At 45.9% G+C, this 14,754-nt stretch overlaps 1 protein-coding gene across 5 annotated transcripts in view; it reads left to right on the top strand.

Annotated features, from left to right (window-relative positions):
- WDR59 (WD repeat domain 59) overlaps window positions 1–14,754 on the top strand; it is a 1,538,892-nt gene that overhangs the window by 406,942 nt on the left and 1,117,196 nt on the right. For all 5 annotated transcript variants that reach the window (XM_069604207.1, XM_069604197.1, XM_069604168.1 and 2 more), the window contains exon 7: window positions 9,838–9,926. In XM_069604207.1, the coding sequence (XP_069460308.1) occupies window positions 9,838–9,926 (89 nt within the window). The remainder of the gene's footprint in view (window positions 1–9,837; window positions 9,927–14,754) is intronic.

The following is a 14,754-nucleotide window of genomic DNA, read 5'->3' as shown; positions in this document are numbered from 1 at the left end:
CTCAGTGCGAGCGAATATCTTGGTCAGATTTTACAGTGTTTTATTATGGGGTGTACGTAGACAACCATAACATTTTCGTCTTGTCAGACGTCAATGTAACATCACTCTCCCATAGCTAAATCACATTTTTTGTTATTTAGCAATAGTCATTCAGCAGAACGCAAACCACCTTGTGGCTGCACAAAGGTACACAAATTAGCCACTTTTCTGTTTGTTCATAGGATGCTTCTTTAACAGTTGCATCGACACAAAGTGTTTCAGCCCTTTTGATACTGGTTCGCACATCCAAGCGACCATACCGTGCGATGTTCTAATGGGCCTCCATAAGGATGAAAGAATAATTGATTGCAGGATCTTAATCAGTATCCTAACCCTTTTGTGTAATCTGGCAATAGCTCAGATCCTGGGGAAAAGATTTAGTTTGATGGGTACTAATTCCATCAATCCACTCTAGTAATTTCTCCAGGAGCGGTGTCGCCCTCATTAGATGAGAGAGGCTTCTAAACGTTACCCAGAAAGTGAGCCGCAGCAGTCCCATCCGCCAGGTTTCTAAATGAGCACGACAAGTGAGTTTCTGGTGTTAGTGTGCTCAGGTGTTACATATGTTGAGGCCTTATGAGGGAAAAACCTTTTCAATTTCAGTTTTCTAACAAATTTATAAAGATCAATTTGAAAGTCAGTTGGATTAGCTATGGTATTAGGGGTGAAGGAGAAACCTCTGATAAGTACAGATTCCTCTGCTGTGGTTAGTACTGGCTATTTTTAATGGTTTAATGGGTTAATGGTTTAATGGTTGTTGATGTGATCGGTTAGTTAATGGCTTTTTTCGAGAACCTGATTGAGTCATTCTTTGTGTTTGATTTCGGTCTACGTTTGTGACGGTCTTCCTCCTCCTCTTCTTCTTGTGATGATGTTACTGGTATAGATATACCTTAGACGAATGGTGTTCGAAATCTTACTTGTTTGCAGTTGGTTTGTTGATTGTCTCTCTTGTATTTCTTGATTTCTTCCAAAAAACCTTTCCTATGACTGGTAGACTCTTCTTTAGTGTTACCCGAAATAGCTAATGTTACAGTTGAGCACATTTGGACTTCATTTTCGGATTCTATCTCAGAGCTGCCAGGTGAGGCATGCTCTGGATAGGATGGTGTGGATTCTCTGGACGATCCTTTGGCTTTATCATCAACTTTGCTTAGAAGTGCAAATACCCTGTCCTCTCTAATCTCTGAAATACTTTCTAAATGTTCTTAATGTAATCTCTACTTGGTATTCTTTAAGGATTGAATACATTTTTGTATAGTTTTTCTGTTTTATACTCTCTAAGCTGTCCATTTCCGCGAACCCATGCTAAGACAAACGGAATAAAAGATCATATGTAAATTACATTGCTTAAGAAATGGTTTATACTGTGAACATGAGATTAATGCTTTTCTATAATGTAAGGCCCAGTATATGAGCTTTGTAATTGCACGTGGGAGTGTACAACTTAATTGAAGATATGTTAGAATGGAGATTGTTCATGGAAACCTCACAACATCTTATCAATGGTTGGACACTTTCATTGAGATCAGTTATTCGGATTGTTGATGTGATCGGCTTAATTATAGTGACCGACACAATTGTTCACACCTTTCAGATTATTTGGTTAACCACTATATGTGTGGAATTATGGTTGACACCCTTGCAACACCGAGGCGAGGTGTCATCAAGAGACCATTAAAATTACAACCATATGCATCACTCAATATTCGGGAGGCAATCACCCCCTAATCGAAATTCAACTTTTGACATTATATCAGATTATTTCATCATAACCATAGGTACATTTAACAATTAACTTGTAACCTTAACATTATTAACAATACCATGGAAGAAAGACTTGACGCAAAATGGTGATCACGGGAGATTGCCACGCGGAAATGCTGAGGGCCCGACCAGGATTATGCCCCAGTTTGTGAGAATTGTAAAATAACTAGGTAAGGAACAATTTAAGTTTCAGACATGATGACTAGATGTTAAAATTGGAACTGTATCTATCCTAGTTTGAACGGAAGTATGGAAACTAATTGGCTGATTATTGGCTACATCTAGATGCTGATAATGATGACACGTAATTCAGAGAATATCTGAGGAGAAGGATGTAAACTATTGATGAACAATTATTACAATTTGAATTAAGGGTGCAATCAATTAAATGTTTACTACCTTTGAGCGATATCCCAGATATCATGGTAAGTAATTAGCTTAATATTGACTATACCCGGGTGCTGATAATAATCACCCACAAATTTGAAGTTGTCTGAGGAGAAGAATCAAAATAATTGAAGAGCCGGTTTTGAAATTTGATCAAGGGTGAGACCAATTTAATCTCAAACACACCGAACTGCATTAAGATCAAACACTAATCTTAAAACCAAATTAATTGATTGATTTATCTGAACCTGTTTAGGAACCTGAGACTTATCTCTTAAGACATTAGAAGATTAATACATCTGTGGTCAGTCCAAATTGATTCATATTCCTTAATATTAACACACCTCAATATTAACACACCTGGGCTTGGTTATTACCAGTGTGGTGTGGGACTTTTTGTTACAGCCAGACGTCAAATGAATGTGCACACAAATATCAACAGCATGGTTTTGGGGATGACGCATTGTCAATTTTTTTAATTGATTTATCATCATTATTATTTTTTTTTTAACGGACGTGGGTATGGATGAGCAACTTATTTTTAATAAATCCATTGTTTTGGAGGATTGAGTTAGATAATAAAATGAATTTGACAAACACACAGGTAACTACTGGTTATGGCACTGGTAATCGCCAATTAATGTGTACATTATGAACTAATATGGTGTTATAGCTGACAACAGAGTAACAATAGTTGTTGACTAAATCAGATTTTCATATATTTTTTCCCATTATTTTTTTTTTATTTCAATTTGCTGCTGCTCTCCAACCTCTTCTGAATCAATTTGATGTTTCCAAACTGTAATTGTAATGTCAATGTATGTTTCATTAATTATACTGATATTTTATGAATATATGTTGAAACATCACTCATCAAATTAACTGAACTATGTTAGACTGTGAAGAGTAATACCTTGGAAACGACCGCTGCTCAAAAAACACGTGTTGGCAAGATTTAACAGTGAAGCAAGCAAATCTTTAATAATGATTACATTTCATTGTGAATTATCGAAATTTGTATGGATTAAGCCTGGAACGTGTACCCAATTCATTAGTCTGACATATCTTGCATTCAGCCTAATTGGCTAGGGTGGCCACGATTTAGATTTAGGGCCTCATCACGAGTTGGGCGGTAACCCTTAAATCCGGCGGTAACGGTATTAGCACCGCCAATACCGCTTCGCCGGATAACGAGTACAAATACCACTGTTGCTATTACAGCCGGTGTAAGTACAGCCAGCTCTAATAGCGCCGGCTGTAATAGCGCCAGCACCCATTCCCGCTACTACAGAGCCATCACGAGTCCGGCGTAGGTGCTATTGGCGCCAGACAACCGGTGGAAAATGCACCGAAATTTCCCCAAGCCAAATGCAGGAGGTAAAAGAACACGGGAGACGGCAAAAAGTCCCCAGGTGAAACCAATGCAAATCAGAGGCCTACAAAAGACCCACCCATGCACAACACACACTTTCAAACACCATGCTGCCATTTGCAGCCGGGAGCCTTGACGTGGACATCTACATGCTGCGCCTGGAGCTACAGAGGCCAGCCAACCAGGCCAGGGCCCTGGGGGGGGGGGGGAGGAGGAGGAGGAGGAGGAGGACTACTACTACTGATTGATGGCCAGTTGCTGGACACAATCCAACCTGACATAGGCAGCTGTATAGGTATCAGCACTGCAGTGCCCCCGCTCGTGAAGCTTGTGTCCATGCTACAATACTTCAGGACTGTCAGCTACCAGCTCCCACCCTGGCCACCCGACAGTCATGCCCATGGTGCCCGAAAGTAAGTACCTCCACAAAAGCACTACACACGAGTAGTTTGATTCATGACAATGTACATCCCTGAAACACCGAGCCCTGATTGGCCAATCACATGCCTGGAGAACTGTACATAATTGTGCCAATCAGCAAACGCAACAGCAGTCAAAGGGAATGCCAATGACACATCGGATAATAACATGTTGCATGCACAAGCAGATACAAGGGTCCCCTTATCTAGTGACAAGGGACAGAGTACTGTTAGATTTAGACACGGGGTGGTGCTAGTAGTAAGTAGTCCATTGAATCAATGCTGCCCCTAGCACAGCACAGACCACAATGTAAGTGACCATATGATAACTAGTGCACATGTAGTGTACATGAGTGTGATATACAGAAGCACGCACATATACATTGATACACAGCTGCATGGCAACCTCAGACCATGCATGTCCCGGAAGGCGAAGGGTGTATGCCAACATTGCAATTAGATAACATGACCTCTTCAACACAAACTTGGTTCTGCTGCCAATGTCACCGACAACTGAGCCTTGTACACCCACTGAACCAACCTTGTCCTCATACCTGCATTCTTTCCCCTGCAGGTGATTCTGGATATCCCCAGTACACATGGCTCATGACCCCTGTGCGTCATCCACACACACCAGTTGAGCGGGCATACAACATTGCCCATGGACGTACACGCATATGCGTGGAGATGGCATTTGGATTGCTGAAGGCACGCTTCCGGTACCTAGACCGTACGGGAGTGGTATTGATGTATGCAACTGAAAAAAGTTGGCAAAATCGTACTTGCATGTGCCATGCTGCACAACATTTGCTGTTGCAGGAATGTGCCTCTGTCACCCCGATGCTGATGTGCAGCCACCTGGGGATGGGAGGGAAGATGATGTGCCAGAAGCTGGTGCATGTGTACACAGGGATGGGGTGTAGGAGGGGAGGTTGGACGGACAGGGCTTGATTGATAATTATTTTTGATACGGGTGATGGGTACATTAGACACATCACTTGAACATTAAAGAGCACTTTATCACAATCATGACTGTCCATGCTTTGTATGAATTTTGAACATTTATTATATGTTTGATAATACCCCTCCCCCCAGTGAACTCAGAGCACACAATCCCCTCCCCCAGTGAACTCGCCAGCACACAAGCCTCCCCCCCGAGAACTCCCCAAAACACAATCCCCCAGCCCCCTCCCCCCTCCCCCCTGAGAACTCCCCAAAATAGTGCAGTTGGGTGTATGTGCCCGAGGCCCGCCACTACTGTGCCATGTCCATCTAAGATGGTTGTGGGCGCTTCCCAAGTCCGGAACTCTCTGGTGAGCGGCGTCTAATATTGCGCAATTAATGGCGCCTAGGTGAAGGCTCCAGGAATCCCTCAAGGTTGGTGGAATGACTCCGGTAACCTGCAGCTGCTGGCGGAGCAGATTGTTCGACTCCCTCATCTGCTTTGCATGCGCAGATAGGCCCTTGCACAACTCCTGTACCCTCTGCCCGAAACCTGTCCAGGCCGCTGTGCATCCCTCCACCACTTTAAGGGTCCATGCATTGTCACGGGCCATTCCCTTAGATGCATTCTGAATGGCACGGCTGATGGCCTGGATGTGGGTGCTGTGCACTGTGGACATGGCCCCAATTTGCATCTGTCTGGTCTCAATGACATCCAGACACCGCATCACTGCAACTCCCGTGATGAGTGGTCCTTCGGGCATGGCAGGGATCGGGCTGACAGCTCTGCGCTGCCTGGGAGGGGGGCTGAGGTTGGAGTGCCTATCCTCAGGGGTACCATAGGACGGTGTATCCTCGTCTGTCTCAGGTGTGCGGACACGACACACACGCACATGTGGATTGTGTGCATCCTTTTCCGCTGGCTCTGGTCTTTCCTAGGGTGTGCCTATTTCATATGTGGCACTGAGGCTTGGTGAGGTCAACAGTGCAGTGTCACGTGCAGCTGTTGATGTGTGTTCCACATCAGGCTCAGACCCACTGGTGGCTTCCTCAACATCTACGGTTTCCATGGTGGCTGGTGGTGTATTAGGCCTGGGTCGGGTGGCAGGATGCCATAGCCTCCTCACCATCATCATCGGCCTGTGATGAGCTCTGTGTGCCTGTGGGGTACATAGGGTGTTGTATAAATTGAGGTAGCTTAGATTTGTATCATGCATATCATGTCTTACAGTGGGATTGGACAGTACCAATCATGCTTCACCATTGCATTTTGTTGACTCCCCATGTTGTGATTGGTGCAACGTGTTACTGGGGAGGGACACTGCTTGGACATGTTGCCGTAATATCTTCAGATGTCTGCTGGGGATGCACGGCGACCATATTGCTGTGGGGGGTTTCATGCACGCTCACACATCACGTTGCTGTGCCTTGGCCATGGATGTCTATCCCCTGGACCTTGTGTTCATGCAGTGTACGTACTCGGGGGACTAAGGGCTGCTACCGTACGGTGGTACGAGGCATGGCACTTAAAGGTTCATGCAATTTTAGGGGGGGTCTCACCTGCAGCCTCCTGGGTACTGGTGCTAGCCTCCGCTCCTCCGACTCCCTCAATGATGCCCATATCTGAGTGTTGTCATCTGCTCCTCCCAGGGGGTGAGCTCGGTGGTGGTGGTGGTGCTGGCCCTCCTCCAGTCGCCATGCTTGCACACCTGTGCTGGGAGAGTAGGCCACGTACTCGGACCCGCAAGTCGTTGAGGCACTTGTGGCAGTCCTCACCATTCTGGGACACGCGGCCCACCGCAGGCACCCTCTGGCTGATGTCCCTCCATATCTGCGGCTGACGCTGGTCACTTGTCTTGCGCTGCAGTGCACCGTACAGGTCTTCCTGATGGGCCACTGCCTGCTCCACCAGTATGGCTAGCTCCTGGTCATTGAACTTGGGCTGACTTGCCCCTGCTGCGTTCCTGAGACATTTTGCGATGCTCACAGGGGTGGATGGCTTGCAGGGGCTGTGATTTTCAGCGGATTGTGATTTCAAAAATGGCTGCTGCTTTATTTCCCGTTCTGACGGTGATGCATTTCCCGCACGCTATTAGCGCCGCAGCGCGGCGGTAGAGCAGAGTGCAATGGATTTACGGGTTCCTGGCCAATTTCTTCCCCAAGCGATATTTGCGTTAATGCCATGTCCCTGTGCGCGTGCACGCGAACTCGTGATCTGGCGTACTTTCCGCTAGGCAGTGTGGCGTTAGCGCAAATATCGCTTGACGGAAAATCCAACGGAATACCGCCAAACAAGTGATGAGGCAGTCAGCCTAATTGTGTGAAGTGGCCTCTTAACATTTAGCCTTTTTTTGTAAAAGCTAGCCTATTACATAAGAGTTCTGATGACACTGCCCAAGTTTGAACTCTGGGTTCCCACTGCGGTACTGTAATCAAATATGTGTTTGCATTGCTGCTGCCAGAGTTAGATCTAGGCCATTCCCCTTTTGTTCTATCAAAGTTAAATCTAGGTGTTTCTATAGCAGTGCCAAAGTTAAAACTGAGTGTGTCCACTGTATCCTTTTGTTTTAGCCAGCCATATCTCGCATTTAGCCCATTTGTGTTTACCATATCTCGCATTCAGTCCATTTGTGTTAGTCAGCCATATATTGATTTCAGCGTAACTGCTAAAGGAAGCCCATTTTTCATTTAGCCTAATTGTGTAATGGCGCGTTACCTTGCTTTTAGCCCATTTGTGTTAACCAGCCATATGCGTCAGCCATACCTCTCATTCTGCATTTAGCCTAAATTATATAAGGTAGCAATACTCTGCATTCAGCAATTGCAAAGGCTAGCCACACGTCACACTTAGAATCGTGAAGACTAGTTGTGTGTCACATTTAGATAGAATTTGTGAAGATTATCCAGGTGTCACACTCAGACTCGTGAAGATTAGCCATGCATTAGACTTAGATTGAGAATTTTAACTCTGCGTATAACTTGATAGAACTGCGAAGATTAGTGATACGTCATATTATAGTTAGAATTGGGTAGATTGGCCACACAGAAGAAGTTGGAGTAGCCAATGCACTAACCACCCCACTCCTGCTCCCTCCAACACACCACCAAGTACTATACACACCCACTGGGCTAGCCAAACTATACACAAACACAAAACGGGCAAGGATGGATGCTGACATACAGCGCTATGACAACATATTTTAGTATTCTAAAATATCTTTCAAATCGAAAAATGTCTAAAACATTGCGATAATGTAATCCAGTTTTTATTTCTGGTGTCTGCCACAGCCGACACGTGTTTCGACCTTGGGTCGTCTTGAAGGCAACTTCTTTCATCAATCAGTTTCCCTAATAGTAGACTTTGTTGCAATCCTTCCAGTATTTGCATAAATTCTGTCTCTTGTCTACAGTAACCAGCACTCTGCTTGCAATACTATTGGCGAGTGTCATTAACGCTCTCCAAATAGTAAGCGCTCGAACATGCAGCCACGCAGGATCTAACCCGAGGACTGAGATACAGTTCATTTTAGGTATTGGGACCTTTAAATGTATTGACAGAAGGGACTACATGGAATACTAAAATTACCAAATAATCAAAAATGGAAAAGAGCTCTCTGATCCATTGAAGGAACAGAAACACAGGATTGATTATACAAGCATACAATTTGGGGAGCGTTAATGCCACTCGCCAGTATTATTGCAAGCAGTGTGCTGACTACTATAGATAAGAGATAGAGAATTGAAGCAGATTCTGTAAGGATTCCAACAAAGTCTACTATTAGCGAAACCGATTCATTAGAGAAGTTGCTTTGAGGACGACCCAAGGTCGAAACACGTGTCCCCTGTGACGGACACCAGCAATAAAAACTTGGTTACATAATCGCAATGTTTTAGACATTTTTTCGATTTGCAAGATATATTTGAATACTAAAATATGTTGTCATAGCGCTGTATGTCAGCATCCAACCTTACCTGTTCTGTGAATTCTGGGAGAGTCAGGGATACCTCCCAAAGCTGATACTGCTGCAGATGACTTCTGTATAGATTAGGAGAAATGGCGTACCGTTCCAAGGCTACACCCCAAAGCTAACATATCTATATACACAAACACACACCCAACATAAGTAACACTTGCATACAACCTTAAATACCAGCCAGTCTACCCATAAAACACACAAACACATCTCCAACATAATAAACGTTCACACAGGAAAAAAGGGCACTGGGTCTTACCCATATGGATGCAACAAGCCAGTGCACACAATCAACTATCTGCAAGCCAACACACACAGACGCAAGTTTCTCCTGGTGCTGGACCTATCCTATCACTCTACCCTCACAAACCAACCCCTCTTTCTTGCAGAGCCACGTGAGCGCCTCGAGACTGCTCCTGGGTGGTAGCAGTGCGTGGTATAAATCAACATAACATGACATATATTTGTTATATGGTATCCTAACCATCCCACTGCCATCCCAAGAGATGCACTTTACTGGTCAGACACATTTACTACTTAGTCAACCAGGGAAAGCTTAACAAAGCCCCTGTTGCCTAGCTGAGGAGCGTCTCTTTCCTTGTACAAAGAAAAGGGAGAAGTAGTCCTAATTTGTATTCATTTATACGCTTGGAAAGTTGCTCTTTTGGTCTTTCTATAATTATTTGTGAATTTATTTTTCTCTAACATAATGAAGCAACCAAAAGATTGTAATAGGCTTTGCAGGCAGGCTAAATGTGTGCTACCCTGCATGCTCCACTCTGAAAACCACACATGCATATTCTGTACAAATAATTCTTTATGAAGTCCATGAGTGCACCACCTTGTCTGGGTGGCGCTCCGTCTTGATCTTGGTGTTGTTGTGAAGGCTCTTGTACTGGCTGGATTCATATTTACTTTTGTATCCCTTTCTTTGTAGCGGGCGCATCCCAGGTGAAATGGAACAAGAAGAACGCACATTGCCTAGCCACCAGCCATGATGGGGATGTCCGAATCTGGGACAAGAGGGCGAGTATCACTCTCAATGCATTCCTCCACTCTGACACTTCTGTATAACAGCTGAAGCAAGTATTTTCCATTGGTCAAGAGACCAATTGTCATGCATTCTCCCATGAGATGTAAGAGATGCGTCTGTTTGTCTTACTCTTACTTGAGGGCAGTGGACCGTGTCCCACCATTTTAGTGACTGCATGACCAATGGCAGAAAAAACCCAGAGGAATGCGCCTAATGCAATGAGCATGGTGGGTAGCAGACCTACTTCATTCATGGTCCTTATTGCAGGAATGCCCCTGTCAATACCTCAACTAAAGTTTATTAAGTTTCAATGCTCAGAACCAAAACTAGATGGTGAACTATGCACAGCTTGTGAATCTAAAACAGATTTAGGAGTTGCAGAACTGGATTTCCCAGCCCAATCATCATACAGCATAACATGAATAACAACAAATGCTCACACCAACCACAACACTGAATAGGCCTTCACAGGCCTCTTGTTCCTCAAATAAGGCACCAACTCGGGAAGATGGAAGTTAGGGATAGGGGGGGTCTAACGTGCAGGTCTTCTCGGTGCATGGCCATGCACTTTGTATCAGCCCCACAATATGCCAATCCGCATGTTTATTGCACATGTCCCACTAACCACGTCATATAGACATAACTAAAATATCTTTGGAGATATAGCTGCACTTGCTGGCACGAGGCTAAAACAGAGCCTGCTTGCTTCACATCTTCTGGGGTGCACAGCAGGAATGTTTTATATGCATATAGATGGTGATGCAATTCCAGCTCAGTTTAATTTCCTACAAGGAAAATATCCCCTAATGAGTTTACTTTTTTGTAGCTGACGTCTTCAAGTGAATGCTGTCCTCTTTCGTTTGCTATGCAGCTATTCTATATATATTTTTCAGAATGTTTTTTTTTAAATCCAATTTGTATAACACTAAAGGCCTAAACGGGCATATTTGTGGAGACTATCCTGGGGAAACAAGCCAGAACAGGTGTCTAGAAGACATAGTTGTTCACTCTTAAAAGTAAACAAATGATCCTAACTTCAGGATTTCTGGAAGTATATTCAGTAGCTTGGCTGCCAAAACTTTAAAATAACTTTCCATAGCTTTAGTGTGTATATATATATATATATATCTATATATATATTAATAAACTCTTTCACTCAGGCCTATAACTAAGGCTCTGGCACATTTCCACTCGGTCCAGCCACCAGAACGGCTGTTTATTACTATTAGCACCTCAGTCAATCCGTGAAATGCCAAGAGCAATCGATGTGTGAGAATCGTGTCCCGGCAAGCGCCCGACCAATGATCCTCACAAATGCATTTAACATGACCACCATATAAATGGGGGGCAGATCTCTGTGTTGAGCACCTCTCCCCTTTCCATCTTGGCTATGGGCAAGGCAGTTAGGTGAAGAGAGTCACAGATTCTCTGAAACCGGTGGTAAATGGGGTCTAGGGAGGGCTGGGAGATTTAGGGGGAGACGTGTGAAGCAGCAGGTAGCTGAAGGGATGATGACCAGCGTGTACATCCTGATGGCTATCAAGGTAGGCGGGTTTGCCCGAACCCGGACATCATGTGATTTAGCAGAGGTTTGGAGCAACCTGATTGGCTGATGCACAACTGAGGCTGCTAATAAGATTTCTTTTATCATCTTGTCCCTTCTCTCAACTGTGCTGTCCTTCTATAATTACCTCTGATCCATATCATCTGGAATCCCTTGTTCACTCCTTGTGGTGCTACTATTCCTGCCATTTTCATCCCTATGGGCACTGTTATCACTGTTTTCCCCCTTCTTCTCTGCTCTGGACATACTTCACCGCTGCGGGCACTGTTCTCTTTCTTCCCCTCTTTGATCACTGTTATATCCCCACCTTCTTCACCCCTTTTGGACTGCTGTTCCTATCCCTGCCTTCTTTATTCCTTTGGGAACTGTTGTTACTATCACCACAGTGCTTCCCCTTAGTTTCACTCTCAAGGAGCATGTTTGCCTGTGCTGGATACATGTGCTCCTTTGGCTGGATCACTGTTAAGGTTCCAATCTAGCCGTTGATGGTGTCTGGCAGTCAGTGTGAGAGCCAATGTGTTGGGCAAGATTGTATGCAGTACCCTTTGGGTTCACTACAACAACCTTGGCCTCCTGGCAAAAGTGACCCAATCTTTGGTATAAGTCTGAACTACACAGGTTGGTAGTGTGGTGCTGCAGCCAGGCTTATCTCAAGAGGGGTTAATGTGACAGAGTTTCACAATACAGTTATCCAAATAAACACTTACACTCAGGTTTCTTGATAAAGCAATTATGTAACACTTAAATATACTTTAAAACACACTCTTTTAAACACCTTCCAAAGCACACATTCAGAGGAAAAGAGGAGTCTCTTAGGGAGCCAGGACAGCTAATGTTAATTGCACTATGTCAAGGGGAGCTGAAGATCTTCTTTGCAGGTAGGTAAAACGTCTTACACAATGTTTGTAGACAATAGAACACTTGAAGGGCCAAACGCTGGGAGGCTTGTGAAGGGCAGAGCTTTAGTAACTCTGTAAGGTAACCAAGACAGGTCTCAACTGAGAGCAATTAAGGCTACACAACAAGAGGTAAGTTGTCTTAGACTTTACAGTACCTCTAGTTGGAAGAAATGGTTCCAGCTGGCTTCTGTTCATTTGCAGCTCTGCAGATCCTGGGCCTCAGTCGTGGGGAAAAGAGGGAGGACGTCTGGGAACTCCTGCTCTGCAACGAGACGTCAACGGCAGCAATGTGCAAACTTCATATTAGCGGTCCTTCTGTGTTTCAGCTACTCGCCTCTGACGGCAAATAGCAACACCGCGGTTCTCAGATACCACTTCACTTCAGACATTCCTTGCTTCTGGTGTCCAGCACTCTTTTGAGGTGGCTCAGGCTTGGTCAGTCCTTCATCAGGGAAGTCCGGAGGATCTTCCTAGTGCTCGGGTCTGACTTAAAAGCAACATACCCAATCTGGTGTTTCGAGGGGATTGTGTCCTCTGACGTATTTTACATCTTTGACAGTAATGACCACAGCTGTGCTGCTTCGGAAAACTTTTTCGCTGTAGGCGTCCTGCGTTGAAGTCAATACGCTGTCCCTCGAGGGCCTCCGTCAATGATCAACGTCACTGGATGTTATATCTAGGACGCACGACGCCCTTAGCCTCCGTTCCGTTTTTTCCGGGAACGTGTTCGCTTGGGAATCTCGGCGCGCTCGGTTCTTGTCCTTTGAATTGAGAAAATGTCTGTCTTCTTCTACCCCGAAGTCGGGCTTCAAAAAGTGTCGGGACTGCGGTTCCAAAATGTCCATCATGGACCCGCACAACGTCTGCCTCTGGTGCCTCGGCGAAAGCCACGCCACCGACGACTGCGATGACTGCCAGTCCTTGACATCGAAGGCCTTGCGGGAGCGGAAGAAGAAATTATCGGTAGTTAGGGTATCTAAAACCCGTAAGTCAAAATCTGCTGGGCTTTCGACCGACGATTCGAGGGGCAACTCTCTGTGTCGGTGTAAGTCCAGGGCCTCTGCCTCTTCTGGGCATTCTCGGAAGCGCCATCACCGGTCGCCTTCCCCGTCCTCGTCGGAGGACTCCGCCAGAGTATGCGGGTGACTTGTCCCACCAAGTCTTCATCGCTGGCTGAATGGGACGCATTCCGCCAGCAGATGAGGGCGATTTTCGAATCGCAGGACACCGTTCCGTCCGCGCCTTTGAGAGAAGCCGGCAAGGAACGAGCTAGAGCCACCGCTCGCATGCCTTCGGGCTCGGGCGGTCAGCGCGATCATCGGGAGCCGTCGAGGTCCCGATCGGACAAGGTTGATCGCCATAGCCGCACCAGGTCCAGGTCCCGGTCCTCAACGCCCTCGACACCATTGGAACCTGTGAGGCCTTCTAAGAAGGCATCAGTGCCAAGGCCGTCGAAGGACACGTTCGGGCCTCCGGCCTCGAAGCCCTTGTCGAAGTTGTCTGTGCCTCGGTCGACGCCAATTCCATCTGTGCCCTCGACGCCTTTTGAGGAGAATTTACCGGAGATGTCCCGGAGGGCTGTGAAACTCTGAGAGGCCTGTCTTTGAGCCCTTCTCTGGTCATCCGCCCAGGCTTGATTTATTCCAGCCTTTGGACTACATTTCAGAGGTGGAAGAAGGGTCGGATGAGGAGGAAGTTGTGCCTCCTGAGGTTCCTGATGACCTGTTGTCTGGTCACAGTCAAATGGAAGACCTACATCAGTCCTTACATGATGCCAGTGGTCTTGACACCTCTCCGGAGGTTGAGTTTGGCAGGCCTGAGCCTGGTACACATGCCGAATCCTCATATCGGCGTCTCATGTCGAGGGTGACTGAGTACTTGGGGGTGGTCTGCTCCACCTGTTGATTTTCTGCGGGATGACCTGACAGATATACTGGACCAAGGTCCACCCACAGACCCGGTGTTGCCATTTCATTTGGCTTTGCAAAGAAGGGTGGTGGGGGCTTGGACTGCACCGGAGAGTCTCCCAGCAGTGAGTAAGTTGCTTCTGAAAAAATACCGTCCAGCCAGTGGTGACCCCTGCTACTTGTCAACGCACCCCACTCCGGAGAGTTTGGTGGTGCAGGCGGCTATGGCGCCAGCAAAGCAGGCTGCGTACCCTACCATCCCCCCTGATAGGGACGACAAGCGCTTTGATGGTTGGGCGAAGAAGGGATTTTCTTCTGGGGGTATGGCTTTAAAGGCAGCCAACTCCGTTTGTGCCTTGGCAAGATTCACTCACACTTTGTGGAATTGTGCATCTTTGGCGGCTGAACATATTCCCGAAGTGGAGGAACGGGATGGTTTTCTAGCCCTAGT

The sequence above is a fragment of the Ambystoma mexicanum genome, chromosome 1p, assembly GCF_040938575.1.
Source record: "Ambystoma mexicanum isolate Mex_15411 chromosome 1p, UKY_AmexF1_1, whole genome shotgun sequence".
Lineage (NCBI taxonomy): Eukaryota > Metazoa > Chordata > Amphibia > Caudata > Ambystomatidae > Ambystoma > Ambystoma mexicanum.
The sequence above is the reverse complement of the archived record's forward strand: the minus strand, read 5'-3'. Positions and strand labels throughout refer to the sequence as shown.